The 19,218-nt window shown below is 45.5% G+C and overlaps 1 protein-coding gene across 1 annotated transcript in view; it reads left to right on the forward strand.

Annotated features, from left to right (window-relative positions):
- The first annotated feature begins 1,196 nt into the window (after positions 1–1,196).
- NAP1L1 (nucleosome assembly protein 1 like 1) overlaps positions 1,197–19,218 on the forward strand; it is an 81,027-nt gene continuing 63,005 nt past the window's right edge. Inside the window, 4 exon segments of the mRNA XM_029597147.1 lie at positions 1,197–1,224; positions 2,733–2,766; positions 11,119–11,207; positions 12,952–13,054. Of these exon segments, the coding sequence (XP_029453007.1) occupies positions 1,212–1,224; positions 2,733–2,766; positions 11,119–11,207; positions 12,952–13,054 (239 nt within the window). The 5' untranslated portion in view covers positions 1,197–1,211.

Consider the following 19,218-nt stretch of genomic DNA (forward strand, 5'->3'; position numbering starts at 1 on the left):
ATTCCTCTCTAAACCCAAGCAGTAATGCCCAGTAAATAAAGTAATGTAAACATCCCTATTTCAAAACATAAGCAATGAAGAAACCATTCTCCAAAATAAGGTCTCAGCAGTTGAAATGGAGTCGAATATTGCCTCTGTAATGGAGCTCCTCCGTGAATAGCTTTTATATGCTGTCATTTACTATATTGCCAGGCTTTTATGCCTCGGGTGTCTTCCAGGGAGAGGAAGACCACACTGGGAATGGAGCCTAGGTTTCTACCCCTTCCCCTACACATGCATATTAATGCTTTTGCAGAGTGGTGGAAATATGTTTAGAAAGCCTTGGTGCCAGCATGGAGGGGGGAGTAAGAGGGTTCATGTCTCCTTAGAGCCGTGATCCTCGCACACTCCTGCTGCCCAGCTGCTGCTGCTCTCACCCCCAGCGAGAGGCAGACATCCTCCTTTTTGCTGCCGTTCCCGCCCGGACAGGAATGGCAGTGTCAGCAGCTGGCAACTGCATCACGGCCTTCTCTTCTGAGGAAGTGATGTGTGTAGTGGGGGGCATGGCAGGAAGAAAGGGTCATGCTGCATTCAAAAGTAGAGGCAGAACATCAGCTGACTATCTGCAAGGGGGGGGGGGGGAAGCTGCTTTAATCCCTGCAGCCGATGGGATTCATTTCTTGGGCTGGAGGGAGGAGGCTGTTTGCAGCTCCCATTTGTGCTGAGGGGGAAGTGAGATTGAGAGCAAGCCAGCATGTGTGTGCAAATGAGTGAATGTGACTTTACAGCTTGCATGTAAGTGAACACACGTGTGTGGGAGTGACTGGTCGTGGACCCTAAGGAATAGGACGGAGCTTCAGCAGCCGCTACGGTCTGCTCTGTGCTGCTGGCCTGCAAGGGAAAGGGGTAAATGTTGCTGGAGAGGGCAGATTAAGGGGGCTTTTTAAATTCATGTTTCTTGATTGACTGTCATCTGAATTGAGAATTATGTGCTGTCTGCTATTTGAAATATTTTATTGGTGTTTGGAGAATTTAATGAGTTTAACTACTGTTTTGGAACATTTATTCTTAGTATAGTTGCAATCATTTTAGTTTTTGAGGAATGTATAAATAGAAATGTGCAGAGAAACTGAACTGGAAACAGCAAGAAGCCAAACTCTCTCTCTACGCAGTGCAACAATGGAAAAACAGCTTTATAGTCTCTCTTTATTCTGTTTGAGGGTCTGTTCTGCATGCCTGACCCAGGTAAGGCGGTTCTACAAGCTTGTAGCTTCTGTTTAGGGATCTATAGCAAATTGGCTTCTTCTGTTTTCCAAACAGGTGTATCGGTGTTTAGGGCCTGGTTTAATATTTGTAGTGTTGCCATTTCATAGATTTGAGTTAATATTTGAGTTTCATAAATCAGGTGTAACTTTGCAACTTAGTTTGTGCGCATTATTGCAGATCCCGGGAGTGTTAGGTGCTATTTCTTTCCACGTCTCCAGGTTTGCACTACATGCAGAGTAGCTTTTTTTGGCTTTCTTTTCCAGTTTGTTTCCATATTTGTAATGTGTGGTCTTTCTTATTTGAAGGTTGGTTTTGAGTTTGACCAAGGTGAGGTATTTTACTAGCATGTAGGCAGATGCTAATTGACATAAGGCTGGACTTTCTTGTACCTGGCTGGGATAGTCTAACCTCCAAGCACATCTCTTTGAGGCACGCACCCTTTGACAAGTGAAATAGTCTGACAATGAGGGGGGTAGCCAAAAACTTGTTGAAGCCCTTAGTGTTTGCTTACACTCAACACAATGGACAGTTTGCTAGATATTTGGCAGTGATGGTTTGCAAGCATCTAAAATCCAGCATCAGGTACTAAATCTGGATAGATCCAAACTCCACTGGAAGGCAATACAGGAATATGATCAAACTTCTCTTGCCAGTCAATCAGTCTTTCTGCTTTGTTTGGAAGAGTTTGTGTTTAAATTTGTTGCTATAATGCTTTGGTACAAAACATTGCAGGATATCAGGTTACTAGCAATGCATGAATTGCCAGGGCTGAAGCTGTCAAATATGGTGCCAGCTACTAAATAAGCTCTGATCCACTGCAGTAATAGTCTCATGCATAGACGAGTGAGTCCAGTTTCACCCCTAGACTAGTCTGCCTTATTGGGATTAAACCCCCCAATATTGCTGGAAATGGCCAGTGTCCTCCCTTGCTGACTAGCCCTCAGAGCATCTGCCTTAAAAGGTTTAATTTTAGTTTTAACTACTTAAGCCAGTGAGCTAGTACATTCGCAGCAGCTTTTGGAGTACATTATCCTTGGCTATTGAGCACATCTCAAATTAATGTTACCACCAGTTTATGTTGGCTGTTGTATACATTTTGATAGTGTCTTCTGAATAAACAGGAAAAGTTTTTTTTTGTTTGTTTTGGGGGGGTTCATATTTTAAACGAGTGCTTATCCTGGGAACTTGATCAGACTGAGCATAAGCTGCTTTGAAGGGAAAGTCTACTTGAATCTTTCAGGGACTTTGTTTGTGTACTACTTGCTATTTGAATTACCAAGGTACTCCTGATTCATTGCAAAACTTTACTCTGTAGTCTGGGGTTTGTGTACCAGTAATCTTTTGATCCATGGTTACCAGCTCTGGTCACCAACACTGATTTTCTGAGCATGAAGTGGTTTGGGTTTTTTAAAAATCTTGTTCTGAGTGACACTTTATGTGCAGAAACTTACTTCAGCATCCTAATCTCTCCCTTTTGTTTTTGCTAGGTATTGTGAACTTTAACATGGCGGACATTGACAAGTAAGTATGGACTCTGTCCTATATAAAACAATTTGAAATACCGTATTTTCCGGCATATAAGACGAGTTTTTAACCCCTGAAAATCTTCTCAAAAGTCGGGGGTTGTCTTATAGGGCGAATAATTACCGTATTTTTCACTCCATAAGATGTACTTTTTCCCCCAAAAGTGTGTGTGGGGGGGAAATGTCTGCGTCTTATGGAGCGAATATAAAAAAAATAAAAATCTAACACCACCCCCCCCCCCCCCCAAAGACCTGCTAAAAGTCCCTGGTGGTCCAGCGGGGGTCCAGGAGCGATCTCCTGGACTTGGGCCGTCGGCTACCAGCAATCAAAATGGCGCCGATGGCCCTTTGCCCTTACAATGTCACTGGGGTCGACCAATGGCAGCGGTAGCCCCTGTGACATAGTAAGGGCAAAGGGCCGTCGGCGCCATTTTGATTGCTGGCAGCCGACGGCCCAAGTCCAGGAGATCGCTCCTGGACCACCAGGGACTTTTGGCAGGTCTTGGAGGGTCAGGAGGGTGGGGGTTGTATTTAATTTGGCAGGTCTTGGTGGGGGAAGCTGAGGTATTAGTTTTAAAGGGTCAGGGTGGGTTTTTTGTTTATCGGCTCGGGTGCAGCTGATTTAAAAAAAACAAAACCCGATTGGGCAGGATGAAAAGAAAAACACGATGTGAATCTGAACCGGAATCGGTTCAGATTCACATCTCTATTACCGGTACCTCCTTCTCTGCCTCTCAGATCTCGCACATGCCCGTCTGCGCCGCTTCACTGCAGTCCTCAGGAGCGAGATCCGAGAGGCAGAGAAAGAGGTACCGGTAATAGGATACAAGGGTGGGCCAGAGGGATGCGGTACCGCTCTGATAGTCTTGGAGACGGGGAGTGCTGGGCAAGCAGGGAGAGCTGACCAAGTGTACCTTACCGGCGATTGGCTGGTTGTTGTATATCGCTTGCCGTGATTGGCTGGTTGTTGTATATCGCTTGCCGTGATTGGCTGGTTGTTGTATACTGGGTACCACATACAGTATGGTTATGTAGTGACACAGAAGGGTAGTCTTATACGGCGAGTATATCCCAAACTCTATATTTTAACTGGAAAAGTTGGGGGTCGTCTTATATGCCAGAAAATACGGTAGCTTAAATTGTATTTTCTTCAACTAAATTAGTCACTTTTTTCTCCCATTCTTTTATAAAAATCTTACAAGTAAACTCCTTGAAGATTTTTATAGTGAGTAGATAAGCCAAACTGCTTTTGTTCATTTTTAAGAACTTTTTACTACAGTCATTGAGGGAATGTGCAGGCATTTTTAAGATTTAACACATCCCTACTACAAAAATCACTTAGCACTTCTGAGGTTCAGACTTATCTGTACTATTGCTCTAGGAACACTGAAAATTAACAAGTCAATAGATACAGCTTACACAAGCTGGACTGATCACACCCCTGCTCCAAGTAGATGTTGAGATGTTATAGATACCAAATGGTTTGTCTTGCAGTGGCATCTCACTGCAAGAAACCACAAATTGTCAAACATCCCATGATTATAAAGACTGACATACCTATAGGTAGTCACATTTGTCACTTGCCAGACAAATGCTTGTGGCATGGCACAATTACACTTGCTCTCTTGCAAAGTATCACACAGTCTGCGCATACTAAAGCTCATCATACATTGTACATCCTAATAGAGAACTTTCGGAAACAAAACTACTTTCAGTTGGTGTCTAAAACTCATGGGTGCAAAAGTACAAGAAGCTAGTTCCATAACTTTGGGAGTACAGCACTGGTAAAGTTCAGTCTGAGTTTTTACTGATGGCCCAGCCAGTAAAGTACTCTGAGGGGATGCACTGGATGTCAGTTTGCAGACCTGCAGAATTTGAAGCAAAATCAGTCAAGGTATAGTGACATCCAAACAACTTCATAGCTGTTTTCTCAGCCATGGTTGATTTTGATACCATTTTTTACATGTATATCAAATTCAATAAGAAGTAATGCTTCACTGAGTAGAACCAGTTGGGCATCCTGTAGGTTAAAATGTCAGTAAACTTGGTGCTACTGACTTCATCTTGATATGTTCCTTGACAGCTACGTGGAACCTTCACTGAGACGGTTGTAGTAATTTTTAAGTCACTTCAATTATGAAGTTGAAGTCGAAGCCTATCTACAAACTTATATCCTGCAAATCAAATATAGGCTTATCAGTACCCAAATAAGTGGCCATACTCAAGCTCCATGTCCTTGGATGACCTCTTTCATTTCTTACTTCCTGATTGGCTGGGCACCATGGCCCATTAAGACAGGAATTTGCAGCCTTACAGAATGGAAGAGGCATTTTGTCTTGTTTAATTTCAAGAACTGCAACACTACTGGAATTTAGGAAACTTTTTTATATAAATTTTGTTTTTCCCCCATCCCCAGCAGACATTGTGTTCTCTCCATCTCCCCCAGCCTCAGCAGTCTCTCTAGTAACCCCCTCCCCCCACCATCCCCAGCAGTTAGGCTCAACTCATGCACTTGCTCTCAAAATATCCCCACCATCCCCAGTAACTTCTCTCTCCCTCTTCAGCCTGCATTTTTATATGCCAATTTCCCCATGATGGAACTTCAAGGCTCAGGAGCCACAGGTTGCAGACCTCTGCACTAAGTGTTTCATGTACGAAGCTTTATTTCCTGAACATACCCAGATCAGTCCAGACAAGTGGGGTTTGCCTCCCTACCAGCAGATGGAGTCAGAAACAAAACTGAGGCACTGCTACCTGAGTGCTACCTGCAGTCCCCTAGGTATTTCTCTGACTCCAGCAGATGGTAGAGGTGCAGTCTGAGATTAAGAGAATTTGAGGAAGCTCCTTGGTGCACTATCCCTCAGGTTGAGCCAGGCATCTGGGGGGGGTTGGGAACCCCTGCCTTGTGCTCACCCACATTGTGCCAGAGGCCCTGAAAGCCAGGGCACTGGTTCCCTCAGGGCCTCAAAGGCCTCTGCCTGCAAGGCCCCAGAGTCAGGGAAGTACCCTTGTGTGTTTGCTTTTGTATCTGATTTTAAAGTTAGTCACAGCCGGTTGCTGGGGGCAGAAGTTATGGCCATGAGGCAGTGAGGGCTGCAGGCCTCTGCAGACAGAAGGTAACTGCTGCACTGGTGTGCATGTGTCCTGGGGGGAATGGCATTAGCAGACAGGCCTGTAGCAGTGGTTGGTGTGGCCGCGTTTGTTTTCTCGTGTGTGTCTGGGGGCCATGCTGAGGCCAGATAGCAGCAGTGCCTGGCTGACTTTTCGATGTTGCAGGAAATGGCACAGCAGCTTACGAAAAATGTGCATCAGAGGCGAGTGAGGCTGGCGGTGTTTGCAGGCTGCAGGGCGGCCATCGGTGCAGGAGTATGTGTTATGGTGCCAGTGGGCTGGAGTCTACACACTTTAATTCTCACTCCCTCTCTCCTGGTTGTGCTTCGGGAGAGGAAGGTTCCTCAGCAGGGGTGCACCAGGGGAAGCTGACTTCCCGCCCTTTGGGGGGGGGGGGGGGAGGGTCTTTGGAGGCAGAGGGGTTCGGGGGGGGGGGGGCCCTGTGAGGCAACTGGATCTGAAGTGGGCAGGAGTCCTTAACTAGGGAACCCAGAGATTCTCCTCCCTTGTTTTTTCTCCATGGTTCAGGGGGACTCTGAGAGGGGACTCTGACTCAGCCTGGAGTAGGGGATGGATAGCCCAGAAGGATTTTTGCCAAAATGTATCCTCTTGATGCATAAAACCTTCCTGGCATGGAAGGGGGGCAAAGGGGAAAATAGGTGTGAGTTGGGGCTCCCCTATCTGCACTGCAGAAGCCTAAGAGGGCTGCAGTTGGGTCCAGGGTCAGACTGTCAAATGAAGTCAGAGGTGAACCTCATGGATTGGGGGGGGACACCATGGATGATCCGCAGGATGTCCCTTTGGACCACCAGGGGGTGGTTCCAGACGCTGACATGACTGTGGCATTGGGTGTGGACCCAGATGTAGCTAAGGATGACCTGGATCAGGATGAAATATCAGAGGGGATGATCTGAAGAGTTGTCAGTTTTATTTAAGAAGGTGGAACTATGCCCTCTTATTTCCCAGGTCTTGGAGGAATTGGGGGTTAAAATGATTCAAGAAGAGTCCGATAGTGAGGGGGTGAGTCTGTTCCTGGATGGGCTGAGAGGCCCACCCAGAGTGCCTTTTCCTTACCTGGTAAGAGCAAGACCACAAGTTAGTCACCTAAAGCAGATGTCTGTGGTCCCTGCACTGAGTCTTTGGGCCACAGTTTGTGACAGCTTGATGCAGAGGGCCTGTCTGTGGGTGCAGAAAGCACAGGATCCGGCTTTGACAGGAGATGGTACCCTGCAGTCGGCTTGTTTAGAGGCTAGGGTGGCTTATGTAGCTGATGCGGTGTATGATTTGGTTCGTACGTCAGCCAGGAATATGGTCTCGGAGGTGGCAGCTCGCAGACTTTTGTGGCTGTGCAATTGGTCAGCAGTTTTGGTTGAAGGCTCAGCTGTATAATCTCCCTTTTCAAAGGGAAGTTTCTCTTTGGGGAAGATTTGGATCAGCTGATACAGACGGGGAAATCTAAGGGGAATAGGCTGCCTGAGGATAAGTGTGCTAATAAGGTGTTCTTCCTCGAACCAGGTTCAGGGATTTGAGGAGATTCTGGTCTGGGAGGACCACATCCAATGTGTCTGCAAAGCTGATGGAGCAACTACCAGCAGTCCTTTCATGGAGGTTCCAGGGATGGAGCTGGTCAAGGTTTAGTAGTGGAAGTAAACAAAGAAGCCAGGGTGTCCCACTCCTGCTTAGAAGCCATAGGGGGCAGCTTGTCTGCTTTTTATGTGGAGTGGACCAGAATTACCTTGGACTGTTGGCTGCTAGGTCATGAGATTACATGCTTGAATTTTTGTGCCTGGTTAGGAAGGCCTTTCTAGAGTCTCACATGGTCTCTCGCAGGAGGCTGTGTGGATGCTGCAAAGGTTACTGGATCTATGTGCCATAGTGCCTGTGCTGTGGGAGGTACAAGGGCAGGGCAGGTACTCAATTTACTTTGTGGTTTCCCAAGGAGGGTACCTTCCATCCCATTTTCAACCTGTAGAAGTTGAACAGGGCCCTTCAAGTGCCGTATTTTTGTATGGGGACACTGTGCAAGGTTGTAGCAGCAGTCCGCAAAGGAGAGTTCTCAGTGTCCCTGGACTTGGAGGTGTATCTTCATATTCGGATGGACCATCAGAAGTTTTTGTCTTCATAGTACTGGGTCAGCATTTTCAATTTCAGGACTTTCCTGTCTTGACTAGTGACTAATGATGGAGGTGGCTACAGCCCTACACAAGGAAGATGTTCTAGTTCATTCATACCTGGACGATTAGAGCAAAGTCGGAGGAGTGCAAGAGGTAGCTTCAGCGGTGATGAACACCTTGCAATCAATAGGTTGGATCATAAATGTCAGAACCATCTAGTTCCGACCCAATCCTTCAAGTATCTGGGGGCTCTATCAATATTAGGAAGGGCAGGTGTTAGTGAGGAGGTTGCAGGCACAGGTGACATGCCTGCTGTGTCTTACGTTGCCAACGGTTTGGGATTACTTTCAAGTGCTTGGTTCCAAGGCAGCCACGTTAGATTTGATTCCATGGGTGCTTGTGTACATGAGACCTCTGCAGCAAGCTGTTGTCCAGGTGGGACCTGTTATCAGGACAGTATCTGCCATTGCCCTGCTGTGAGAATCCAGGTCTCCTTTCTATGGGTGGCTGTTTCAGCGCGATCTGAAGAGAATGGACCTGAAACCCCTGGCCTCGGGGGATGGTTGTCACGGACGCAGGTTCGTGTTCTTTTGGACAAAGCAACAGTGGCATACATCAACTGTCAAGGCAGGATGAATAGTTGGGCAGTAGCTCTGGAGGCACAGCATTTTTTTGTTGTGGGCAGAGCATAATCTTCAGGGCATAGCGGCCTCATATTGCAGGGATGGAAAACATAGGCAGTCTTCCTCAGGCAGCAATTGGACACGGGGAATGGGAGTTGTCCCACAAGGCTTGGAACCGCATTTGTGCCTGGTGGGGTATTCCCCAGCTGGGCCTCATAGCGACACGGTTCAATGCAAAGACAGAGGTTTCTCAGTCTCAGAAGAGGTTGGTTCGGTAGGCCTGGATGCTCTAGTGTGCCCTTGGCCATCAGGGATCTTGCAGTGATCCTGCAGTACGTTTCCTCCTTGGCCTCTGGTTGCTTTCTGAGGTGTATAGAGGCACATCCCGGTTCCATGGTGTTGGTAGTGCCTGAGTGGCCATGGTGTGTGGCTTGCAGATCTGGTGCATCTGGCGGTGGTCTGATCCCTTCAGCTGGCTCGTCGAAGGCACCCATATTTTCAGATCAAGAGGATCACTTTTGCCTCATGGCTTGGTTTTTGAAAGGTGGCAGTTGCATGTGGAAGACTTGGAGCAAGTTATCGCCACGTTTCTCCAGGCTTGTTGACCTGCCACTTTGGTGTATATTCAGGTCTGGAGGGCATTTGAGTTTTGGTGACTTCAGAGATAGGTGCATCCCCTGTAAGTGGAGGTTCCTCTCATCTTGGAATTTGTGCAACAGGGGTTGTCTAAGGGTCTCGCCTATAGTTCCATTTGCATTCAGGAGTCTGCTTTGGGTTCTCTTAGGAGCAAATGGCAAGGGATGTTCTTGGCCTCACGTTTGGACGTGGTTTGTTAAGAGGTCAAGCATTTGTGACTTAATGGTCTGGAAGTTATGCCCAGTTTGGAGCCTTAATTTGGTCTTGTTTTGTGGGGCTATGTTTGAGCCTTTGAGGAGAGCAACACTGAAGGCTTTGACTCTCTGATGGCAGTGTTTCTGGTGGCCGCCAGTTCGGCCAGACAGGTTTCAATTACAGGCTCTGTCTTGCAAGAATCCCTTCCTGTGGATTTCCCATGACTGGGTTTCCTTGCAGATGGTCCCCTCTTTTTGGTCTAAGATGGAGTCATTTCATGTTACTCTGTATACATTCTGGTTTTTCCAGAGTGGGCTAAGGATTCCCCTAGGGGCAGGGAGCTGCATCTCTTGGATGTGAGGAGAACTGTTATCTGGAGCTGTTGAATAGTTCCAGCACTTTGTTCACCTTTTTTGTCCTGTATGGGTCAGGAAGAAAAGAGGAGGCCTCTAAGGCTACCATTTCCCATTGGTTGAAAGTGGCTATTTGCACGACCTATATTTGTAAGGGCCATCAAGTTCCAGAGAGGCTAAAGGTGCACTCCATAAGATCACTAGCCACTTCCTGCACAGAATGTCAAGGGCGGTCACCTCAGGAGACTTGTAGGGCTACAGTGTGGTCCTTGTTGCGTATCTTCACCAGACATTACTGCATGGACGTGAGAGTGCAGGAAGACTCGTTCTTTGTGTTCTCGCCCAGTCTAGAGGTGCTTTGGTATATCCCACATGTCTGGACTGGTCTGGGTATGTTCAGGAAAGGAAAGTTTGGTTCTTACATGCTAATTTTCATTTCTGTAATCCACATCAGTCCAGAGACCCATCCAGTCACTGTTGAAAGTCTTTTTTTGCCAGCTGGTAGTTTGCCTTTCAGGGTATTTGGGCAGTTGTTGACCATGGTTTGGGTTTTTCAGATTTAGTTTTTGGGAGTGTTTGGTCTCCAGTTTGAGGGTTTCCAACCCTATAGTTTTCCCTGTTAACCAGAGGGATTTTGGCTTGGGTACAGGTCAATACTGAGGAGACTGCAGATGGCACTTTATGTAGCAGTGCCTCAGTTTTGTTTCGCTGACACCATCTGCTGGTAAGGAGGCAAAACCCACTTTTCTGGACTGATCTGTGGTATTACAGGAATGAAAATTAGCAGGTAAGAACCAATTTTCCTTTCCTATTGACACAAAATGGGAAACAAGAGTAGGTTCTGAGAACAGAGATAAATCTAAACTCTTGCCTAGCTAAAGGAAAATGCACAGTAATGTCCCACTTTTAGGAGGTTGTAATTGCATGAGAGAAGGCTCTGTGATAGAGCAAGGATTAAATCTGGCCATCTGATAGGAAGGACTACTTTCATTGCTGTAGAATTGGATGCAACTGTGGTCTGTTTTGGGATTATGTAGATAGCTGTTTCGCATTTGGGAAGAGGTGGACCCAGTAGATCTGACCTTTCAACATAAGCACAAAACAGTTTGAATTGTAATGAGCTTTCACATGTTTTTAAAATTATGCCTGAGTATTAACGAATTATTTGGAAATGCCACGCCATGCTTTACTTGCTGCTTTAGCAGCATCCAGAGGAAAGGTTTTTGAAAGCCACATAAGACAATCCTTAGTAAATTTACTCTTCTGATAAGCTCACTGCTGCATGATAGGCTGAAAATCTGCAACTTTTTTAAAACAGCAAAGAGCAGAATGAATTGGATCAACAAGACATGGAAGATGTTGAAGATGTGGAAGAAGAAGAAACTGGTGAAGATGCAAACAGCAAAGGTACCATAATACATCAAAGAAGCATTGTGAATGGCTTGCAAGACTACTTTAATGAGCTGCACTCTTATTTAATGTAAGGGATAGAATTGGTAGCTGTGCAAATATATTTGGTGACTTTTATCTTGATTTGCAGCAAGTCAACATAGTATTTGCGCCTGCCTAAGATGATGCATCACTATGAACCTGTCTTGCCCTGGGGAGTAACTGAGTGTACATCCTGGATGATGGAACTCTTGCATTTATGGTGCAGAAGGAGCAGAGTTTCTGTCCTCAGTCGCTGAACCTTATAGCATGAAGCAGCCATGCCAAAACTTCTAGGAGCCAGGATTTTTTCCCCAGTCTTGCTTTTTTTTTTACTGCTTTAGACTTTCATTTTTGCTTGACTTATTTTATCTAATCTTGAAACTTATTCTCCCTTCTGCAGCCCCAACCTTCACTAGCTTCTTCTGTTAGTCCATGCTAAATAGTCATTTTTAGGCTCCCAGTATCTCTTCCATCCTTGGCCATTCCTGTACTCTAAGGGAGCTTTTGTCATTACTGGGTATAGGATAACTGACTTTGGAAGTAACATATCCAGGAAAGTGTGTTCAGATGGATAACTTCAGAAGTTTCCTAGTGCAGAGATTCTCAACCTTTATCCCATCGTAGCACATCTGATGGCCAATGCTCACATGTGACACCACTCAACAATCCATAGCTGAACTAAAAAAAGCCTTAGTATTAGTTTTAAGAATGACACAAAGGAAAGATAAACCACATCTATTCTTTTTTTTTTTTTTTTTTTTTTCAAGCTGCATTCTGTCCCGTGCAGGGCCATAAACCTTTTTCTTCTGCTATCACTTTTGGGCCCAGCAGAGGAAGATAGAATGAGTTATTACTGGCCTGGAAGAGAACAAGAACAGCCATTACCCACAGACTGTCTCACATGCAGTCTCCTCCTGGAAGCACAGGTGACCGCAGCAGCTTCAACCTGTCCTCCAGCCCCTGTGCCTAACAGGAATCCTTCTTTCTTGGGGCAGCTGGGGCTGAATCTGTACCTCTTCAGGTTTGGCTCGTACTGCTCCTTCCTCAGTCCCCACACACAGATCCAGCTCACTTCCTCTTCCGGGCATTGCCAATAAGGAAGCCATAACATGCAAATGGATCCCTACCCCTCAGATGCACTCTCTAGGTGGCCCTTTAGTGCTGCAATTGGCTCTGCTACATTCCACCCAGGTAGAGGAGGAGATCTTTGCGTTCTGCTGCAGCAGAGGGAGAGGGAAGAGTAGCTGCACAGCAGGAGACTGAGGAGCGGGTTATGCTGGTCGTGGAGATGGCCACCCATCAGCTTATGCTTTGTGACAGTGGTGTGTTGCGACGCACCGGTTGAGAATCGCTGTCCTAGTGGTGGTTCCTGAATTGGAGGATAATCTCTCGGGCATTGACTAGCCACCAGTATAGTTCAAGAAACATTCCTACTAAGTTTTTAGGGGGGGGGGGAATGAGTTCCAAAACCCAGAATGTTAATACTAGCTCAGCCTAGATTGTTTACGGCAAACATACCTGCTAGGTAGTCTCGTTTCTACATCTGTAAAGTGTTGGTCCAGAGTTGGCTGCAGCTCCTGGATACAAGGAGGGAGCATACCTTGCTAGAAGGTTATGGCCAATAGATGAGGGACTAACCCAGGTTTTCAGATGCACTACAATGTTAGTATATTAAACATGTCTTTTTTTAATAGTAAAGTTTGTTTGACTTTTACTTTAGCTCGTCAGTTAACTGTGCAGATGATGCAGAATCCTCAAATTCTTGCAGCTCTTCAGGAGAGATTAGATGGCCTTGTTGGAACTTCTACAGGGTACATAGAAAGGTAAAACTATAACTTTTTACTTGCCTTGCTGATGTCTTGATATCCTACTGGCCATTAAGTTTTTTTTTTCCTTCATAACCCTACTCATTACTGTGCTTTATGAAAAGACAGATTATTTTCCAACTGTATTTCCACTGAGGAAACCTGCTGCTAGCTTTTGAAATTAACTTCTTGGCACCACGTTTCCTCCATGCAATCCTTCTTTGCTACTTATTTTGTAACCTTTAGGGTGAAATGAAATTACCAGACTCCTGAAATGAAGGCACTTCTATAGTAGTAGGACTTGAAGTTCTGGTCTTAGTACTTCTATTGAGACTCCAGTATATCAAATGGTGCTTTCTATTGACAGACACCACCAGAAGTTGGTGCACACTGGTGCTTTGTAAACTTGGAGTGTGATTGGAAGCAGAAAATCCTCTTCAGATAAACTTTTTGGAGTTACTACCCAGTATATATTAAAGGCTTCTCATCTGCTCTCAGGCAAGAGGATCTTGATCTACATGGACAATCAGGTGGCATCTGTTCATGCCTCCTGCATGAAGGCCCTGAGAACTTGGCCTTAGACCTGTTTGTCGTCTGTGTTCAGAATACTCTAGCAGACCAACTCAACTTACAACAGCCTCACAAGTAGATCCTAAATCTGTTTTGCCATTGGTAATTGACCTGTTTGTGTCCTGACAGGCAGCTGTGTTCCATGAGACCAAGCAGCTAGTCAAGCTCCTGATGCTTGCATGCTCAACTGAGTTTTCTCTAAGCATCCTCTAATTCTTTGGTTCTGGCAATGAAAGTCTTCAGGATAAAGCAGTGATCATTCTCATAGCCCTAATGTGACTTTGTGCAGTAGCCAAAGAAAGCAAATAGAATGCTCAGAATTATTAGAAAAGAGTAGAAAATAAAACAGAATATCATGTCTATCTCTCAATGGTATGACCTCTTCTGGAGTAGTGTGTAATTCTGGTCACCACATCTCAAAGATATAGCAGAATTAAAGGTCAAAGAATGGTAGATGGGATGGAATGATTCCTCTGTGAGGTAAGGTTAGGACTCTTCAGCTTGTAGAAGACAGCTGAGGTGGGAGATATGATAGAGGTTTTATAAAATGGAGTGGAACGAGTAAACGTGAATTGGTTTACTCTTTCAAAAAGTACAGACTAGGGCACACAAACCTACCAAGTTTTTTTACATTTAAAACTAAGTATTTTATTCAATGCATAATTAAGCTCTGGAATTCATTACCAGAGGGAGTGGTGAAAGCTTAGTAGAGCTGTGTTTAAAGGTTTGAAAATTCCTGGATGAAAAGTCCATAAAACATTAAGATGGAGTTATAGAAATCTGCTGCTTATCCTTGGAATCAGCAGCATGGAGTCTCTCTGCCCTGTGGGATCCTGCCAGGTACTTATTTATTTTTAGCTTTTCTATACCAATGTTCCTGTAAAATATACATATCACAATGGTTTACAGTGGAACAACTTTTGCTCTGGGCGTTACAAAGAACAGAAGTGTCGATTAACAGAAAAACTGGTCATAACGTAACATAAAAACTTATAAGTTAGTTCAGAACAAATCATCTCGAGGTAGAGGAGATGAAAACTGGATAAAACGAAGATGGAAACTAGACTAAGGTGTCTGCAAGGAGGGTTTAATTGGGAGAAGGAGTGAGGAGGATTACGTGTCCGTGAAGGCTTGGCTGAAGAGCCATGTTTTAAGCTTCTTTTTGAAAGCAGCTGGGCATGCTTCTTGTCTGAGGTCCGGGGGCAATGCATTCCAATGATGGGGACCTGCTGTCGCTATGGCGCATTTTCTGAGGGAAGTTTTCGCTTGAGGGGCATACAAGGTGTTCCTGTAGGCACTCCTGATCGGTCTAGAGGAGGTATGAGGTCTTAGTTGGGTAGATGTATGGAGAGATGTGAGGTTATTTTTAGCTTTATGGATGATCATGAGGACTTTGAAGAGTATCCTGTATTTGATAGGTAGCCAGTGGAAGGCCCTGAAGGGTGGGGGTGATATGTTCCCTTTTTTTGGTATTGGTAAGGATCCTAGCCGCGGAGTTCTGAACCATTTGAAGGGGCTTTATGGAGTTGGCCAGGAGACCGAGAAGAAGGGAGTTGCAATAATCCAATTTTGACATGACATGGATTGACCACTGTCTGAAACAGGATATTGGGTTTGATGGTCTGACCCAGTATGGCAAGTCTTAGGTTATATGAAATCCTTACCTGTCTCATTTAGCCACTAGTCTAGTTGTGGGTCTTGGACTTAAACAAATCTGGGAAGATCTGCCATGCAAATCTTCCTTCATCCTTGCAGTATAGCTATTGAGTGCAAGGACTATCCTCCTGGCTGCTTTCCAGGGAAGTAGAAAATATCTAGGATCTTAGTTTCAAGTGGAAGAGAATTTCTGCTTGGTATGAATTCAGTTTTTTGACCCCCCCCCCACCCCACACACACACTCCACCTCATTTCTCCTCCTGTCATACTCTGGGCTCATCACTTCTTTCAGCATGTCTCAGTTCCATTGCAGCTTTTCAGCAGTGGATTGATGGAACGCCTCTCCACCCTCTAGCATCCAGGCTTATGAAGGGTCTGTGGTACACAGTCTACTGGAACATCAGTGTGGTCCTGGCTCAACTTGAGGAAACCTTTCAAACCTCAGTGGTCCTGAATCTTGTCTAGAAGATGGTGGATGAGTGAGTGAATAACTGGCCCTGGTTTAATGTTATACCTAATTGTGAAAGTTCTTTCAAAATTCTCCTTTTTCACCCCAGGTTTCTTAAAGTAGTGGGTGCTTTCCACATCAGTCAAGCTGTTCTTTCCAAAACCACATGCAGACAAACAGGTTCTTCACTCCTTGGACTGTAAGAGCCCTTGTGTATTGCAGAGGACTCCATCTCACCATCATGTTTGATTCCAACCAGTTGGAAGGGCAGTAACCAAAACTTTAATTGGCTAGTAGACTATTTTATTCATTTTTATATACAGATATTTGTAAGAAACATATCTGTTTACAATAAAATGTCAAACTATATTCTGCCTGGATCACAACATATGTGGCAGAATCTGTGAGTCATGTCTTAATGGCTCATTGGATGACATCTGCAAAGCTGTCTAAATGTTCTTGATGTCTTGGACAGCTAGTTATGTGCATCCTGTTTGCCACACAGTCTCTTCTCTACCACTTTGATTTTGGGTTGTCTACTGATTTTTGCTCCTGTAAGTCAACCCTCAGCTCAGGGCTCCCCACAAGCTATAGCTGATTCATCTTGCTTGATAGTGAAAGCCAAATTACTTATTTGTAATGGGGGGGGGGGGGGGGCTCTTTGTAGCAAGCAGGATAAGTAAGCCATATACTTATTACTCCTTGCTTCCTTAGAGTAAACTACCTAGCTTCAGTTTAAGTTCTGGAAAAGACTGAGGGGCTCACAAGGCAGAGACTGCAGATGGAAACACTTCTTAACCTGGGGGGGGTCCATGTTGCTATCAGATGTCCCCCCCCACATGTTATAGCTGACTTGTCTTGCTGTCTACAGAGAACTCTGTATTCCTATTATAGGCACGCAACTTTCTTCTAGGGTAGGAGGGTCTGCACTGAAAACAGGTTAGGCTATGGTTGGGTGTGTTAATAGGATAAAGAGGTCATGGAATTCGGGTACACTTTATCTGGGACATGTGGATAAAAGGCTGCACCATAAACATCAAAGTAACAGATGCAAAAGCCAGTCTCAATCTGTTGTATAACAGTGTAATAAACGCTGAAACTGCTTGTGAAAACCAACAGACTTATTTAAATCATAAAAGAGCAGCATAGACAATTATTGAAGCAACTGAGTCCCCAGACACGTTTTGCAGACATGCTGCATTGGTAAGACAAATTACTGGTTTCCTAGCGTGTAGCCAGATTGACTCAAGACCAATGGGTTATGCTCCCCTGCCAGCAGATAAGACTTGAGTCGGATTTCAAAAGCTGACATCACCCTGTGTACAGCCCTGCAGTGACTTCATCTCTCCAGCAGATGGTGGACATACCTCTTCCTGTGGGGATTGCTGTACATTTTGGAAGGAGAAATTCTACATTTTAAATTGGAGAAAAATCGAGCCCTGCTCTTTCAGTGATACCTAAAAGGTCCCTCCCCAGTTGAGAATTCCTGAGGCAATTTCAGAGATCTGAGGCTTGCCTTGGTCTGGTAGCTGGTTCCCAGCATGGACTTGCTGCTTGTGCAGCTAAAAGGGAGCAGGAAGCAGAGTGTGGCAGTGACAGCCAAAGCTTCCCCCCCTACAGCTGGAGACTGTCTCTGTACTCAGCTGGTAAGTGCTAAACCCAGGTAAGTTGTGGGTTGTCTTTGTTTTATTTTGAGATCTACCTCCCAGTCAGACAATTAGTGGGGTTTCAGTAAGCCTTCCTCCAATCTCCGTGCTTGGTGTGCCGTGCCAACGTCATTCCCAAGCCCGTTTTGGGGTAAGGGGAAGTGGACTTCAGAGTGGGTTTAGTGGCCCCTCTGGGGGGCTGGGCCCAGTTTTGGGCTTGGTCGGCACATCGCATAGTAGGCTGCTGTGGCGCCATGTTGTGCATGGCGCCATGTTGTGCAGGGCGTAGTTGTTTCTATTACTCCGGCGTTCCGGTTTAAAGTTTAAGACATTCAGCTGTAAACGTCATTCAAGATAAGTACTTTCTATAAAACAATAAGTGATATTCAAGATAAGTACTTTCTATAAAACAATAAGTGATATTTAAGATAAGTACTTTCCACAGTATGTTATATTCTCTCTAAAAATAATCCAATACAAAAAAAAATATATAAAAGAAAAAAATGAAGAATGCAATGCAATTGAGCTTCACAACCAATGATTAAAACCACAACGCACATAAGCTTTCCAAGATATGTGGTATCCACCCAGAGCATTTTGTTTTAAAGCTCTGGTTAAAGTGTATGAGGTCTGGTTGAAAGCTATACATTAATTCATTTGCCGGATCCTTCCAGCATATTACCAGTGTTGTGTGATTTTTGAATGAGTGATACACTTGGTTTAAGCAGTTTTTTGAATAGCCATGTTGTGCATGCCATATTGCCCTCCCATAGGATGTCTGCATTCAGTGCGTTGGCTCTGCACACATCCCATGCGCATAACCTCAGACGCATACCTATGTGCATAACCTGGTGAGCACAGGAAATGATAAACTGGGCGCAAGGGCTGTGTATGTACAGCACCCCGCCTAGGCGCTCAATCTGTGTGCACAGAATTTTCAGCGCAAGCCAGTAGAACAATTAGTGCTGCCAATGGTGCTGGCAGCTAAGAAACATAAGTGCCTTTCTCTCTGTGCTGCTTGTCATATTAGGGCTTCAGTCTGACCTGGATTCCAACTTGTCAGCAATGTGAGGATGCCCCAGGAGTTGCCTCTCTGGACTCTGCTAAGCCTGGCTCCTTCCATTCAGGAGATGAGTTAGCCACAGCCTTAACTGGAAGTACCCCAGATCTGTGTACTCCCTTGACTGGGTCATCCATGGGAGGGAAATTCAGCAGCACCTACCTCAGTACCTCCTGGGCTAGGCACGGACCCGGCTGCCTTCTCTTGGGTGGAATTTTTCTAGGGTCTATGAGCCTTGGTACAGGTGCAGTCTGCTACCTTGTTTGTCCCTGTCTGCACAAACCTCAGTCGGTAAGCCCTTCCCATCTCCCAGATCGCGAGGCATGCCTTGCCTTACCAAGGGCATCCCTGGTAGGGACCCAGATGAGTCTGGACCCTTTGGAAGAAGGAGAAATTCCCCCAGGGTTGGAACCGTATTGAACCATGTTGCAGTTCTTTCATAGAATAATTTCCGGTCTTGGTTTCCTAAACCCTAAGGATACTGGGAGCCCCTGGGACAGATTCCAAGAGCACCACAGGGGATAAGTCCTACTAGTAGCTCCAGATTGGCCCAGGTGTCTGTTATGCAGACAGTCATGGTGGAGACCCCCTGTGCCTCCTACAGCAGGGACTGGTCCTTCACAAGGATCGGACTCTATTCTTAGTCTGGCCCTTGAGGGGGCTTGCCTGATGAAGCAAGGATATTCTGCAGTGGTAATTGCCAACTTACTCAATGCTTGGATGTTCTCTATGTCCCTAGCATATGTGCAGGTCCGGAGAGTATTTGAAGCCTGGTGTGAGGAATGCAGTGTTCCCCCTCCCC

Source organism: Rhinatrema bivittatum, chromosome 4, assembly GCF_901001135.1.
Source record: "Rhinatrema bivittatum chromosome 4, aRhiBiv1.1, whole genome shotgun sequence".
Taxonomy (NCBI): Eukaryota; Metazoa; Chordata; class Amphibia; order Gymnophiona; family Rhinatrematidae; genus Rhinatrema; species Rhinatrema bivittatum.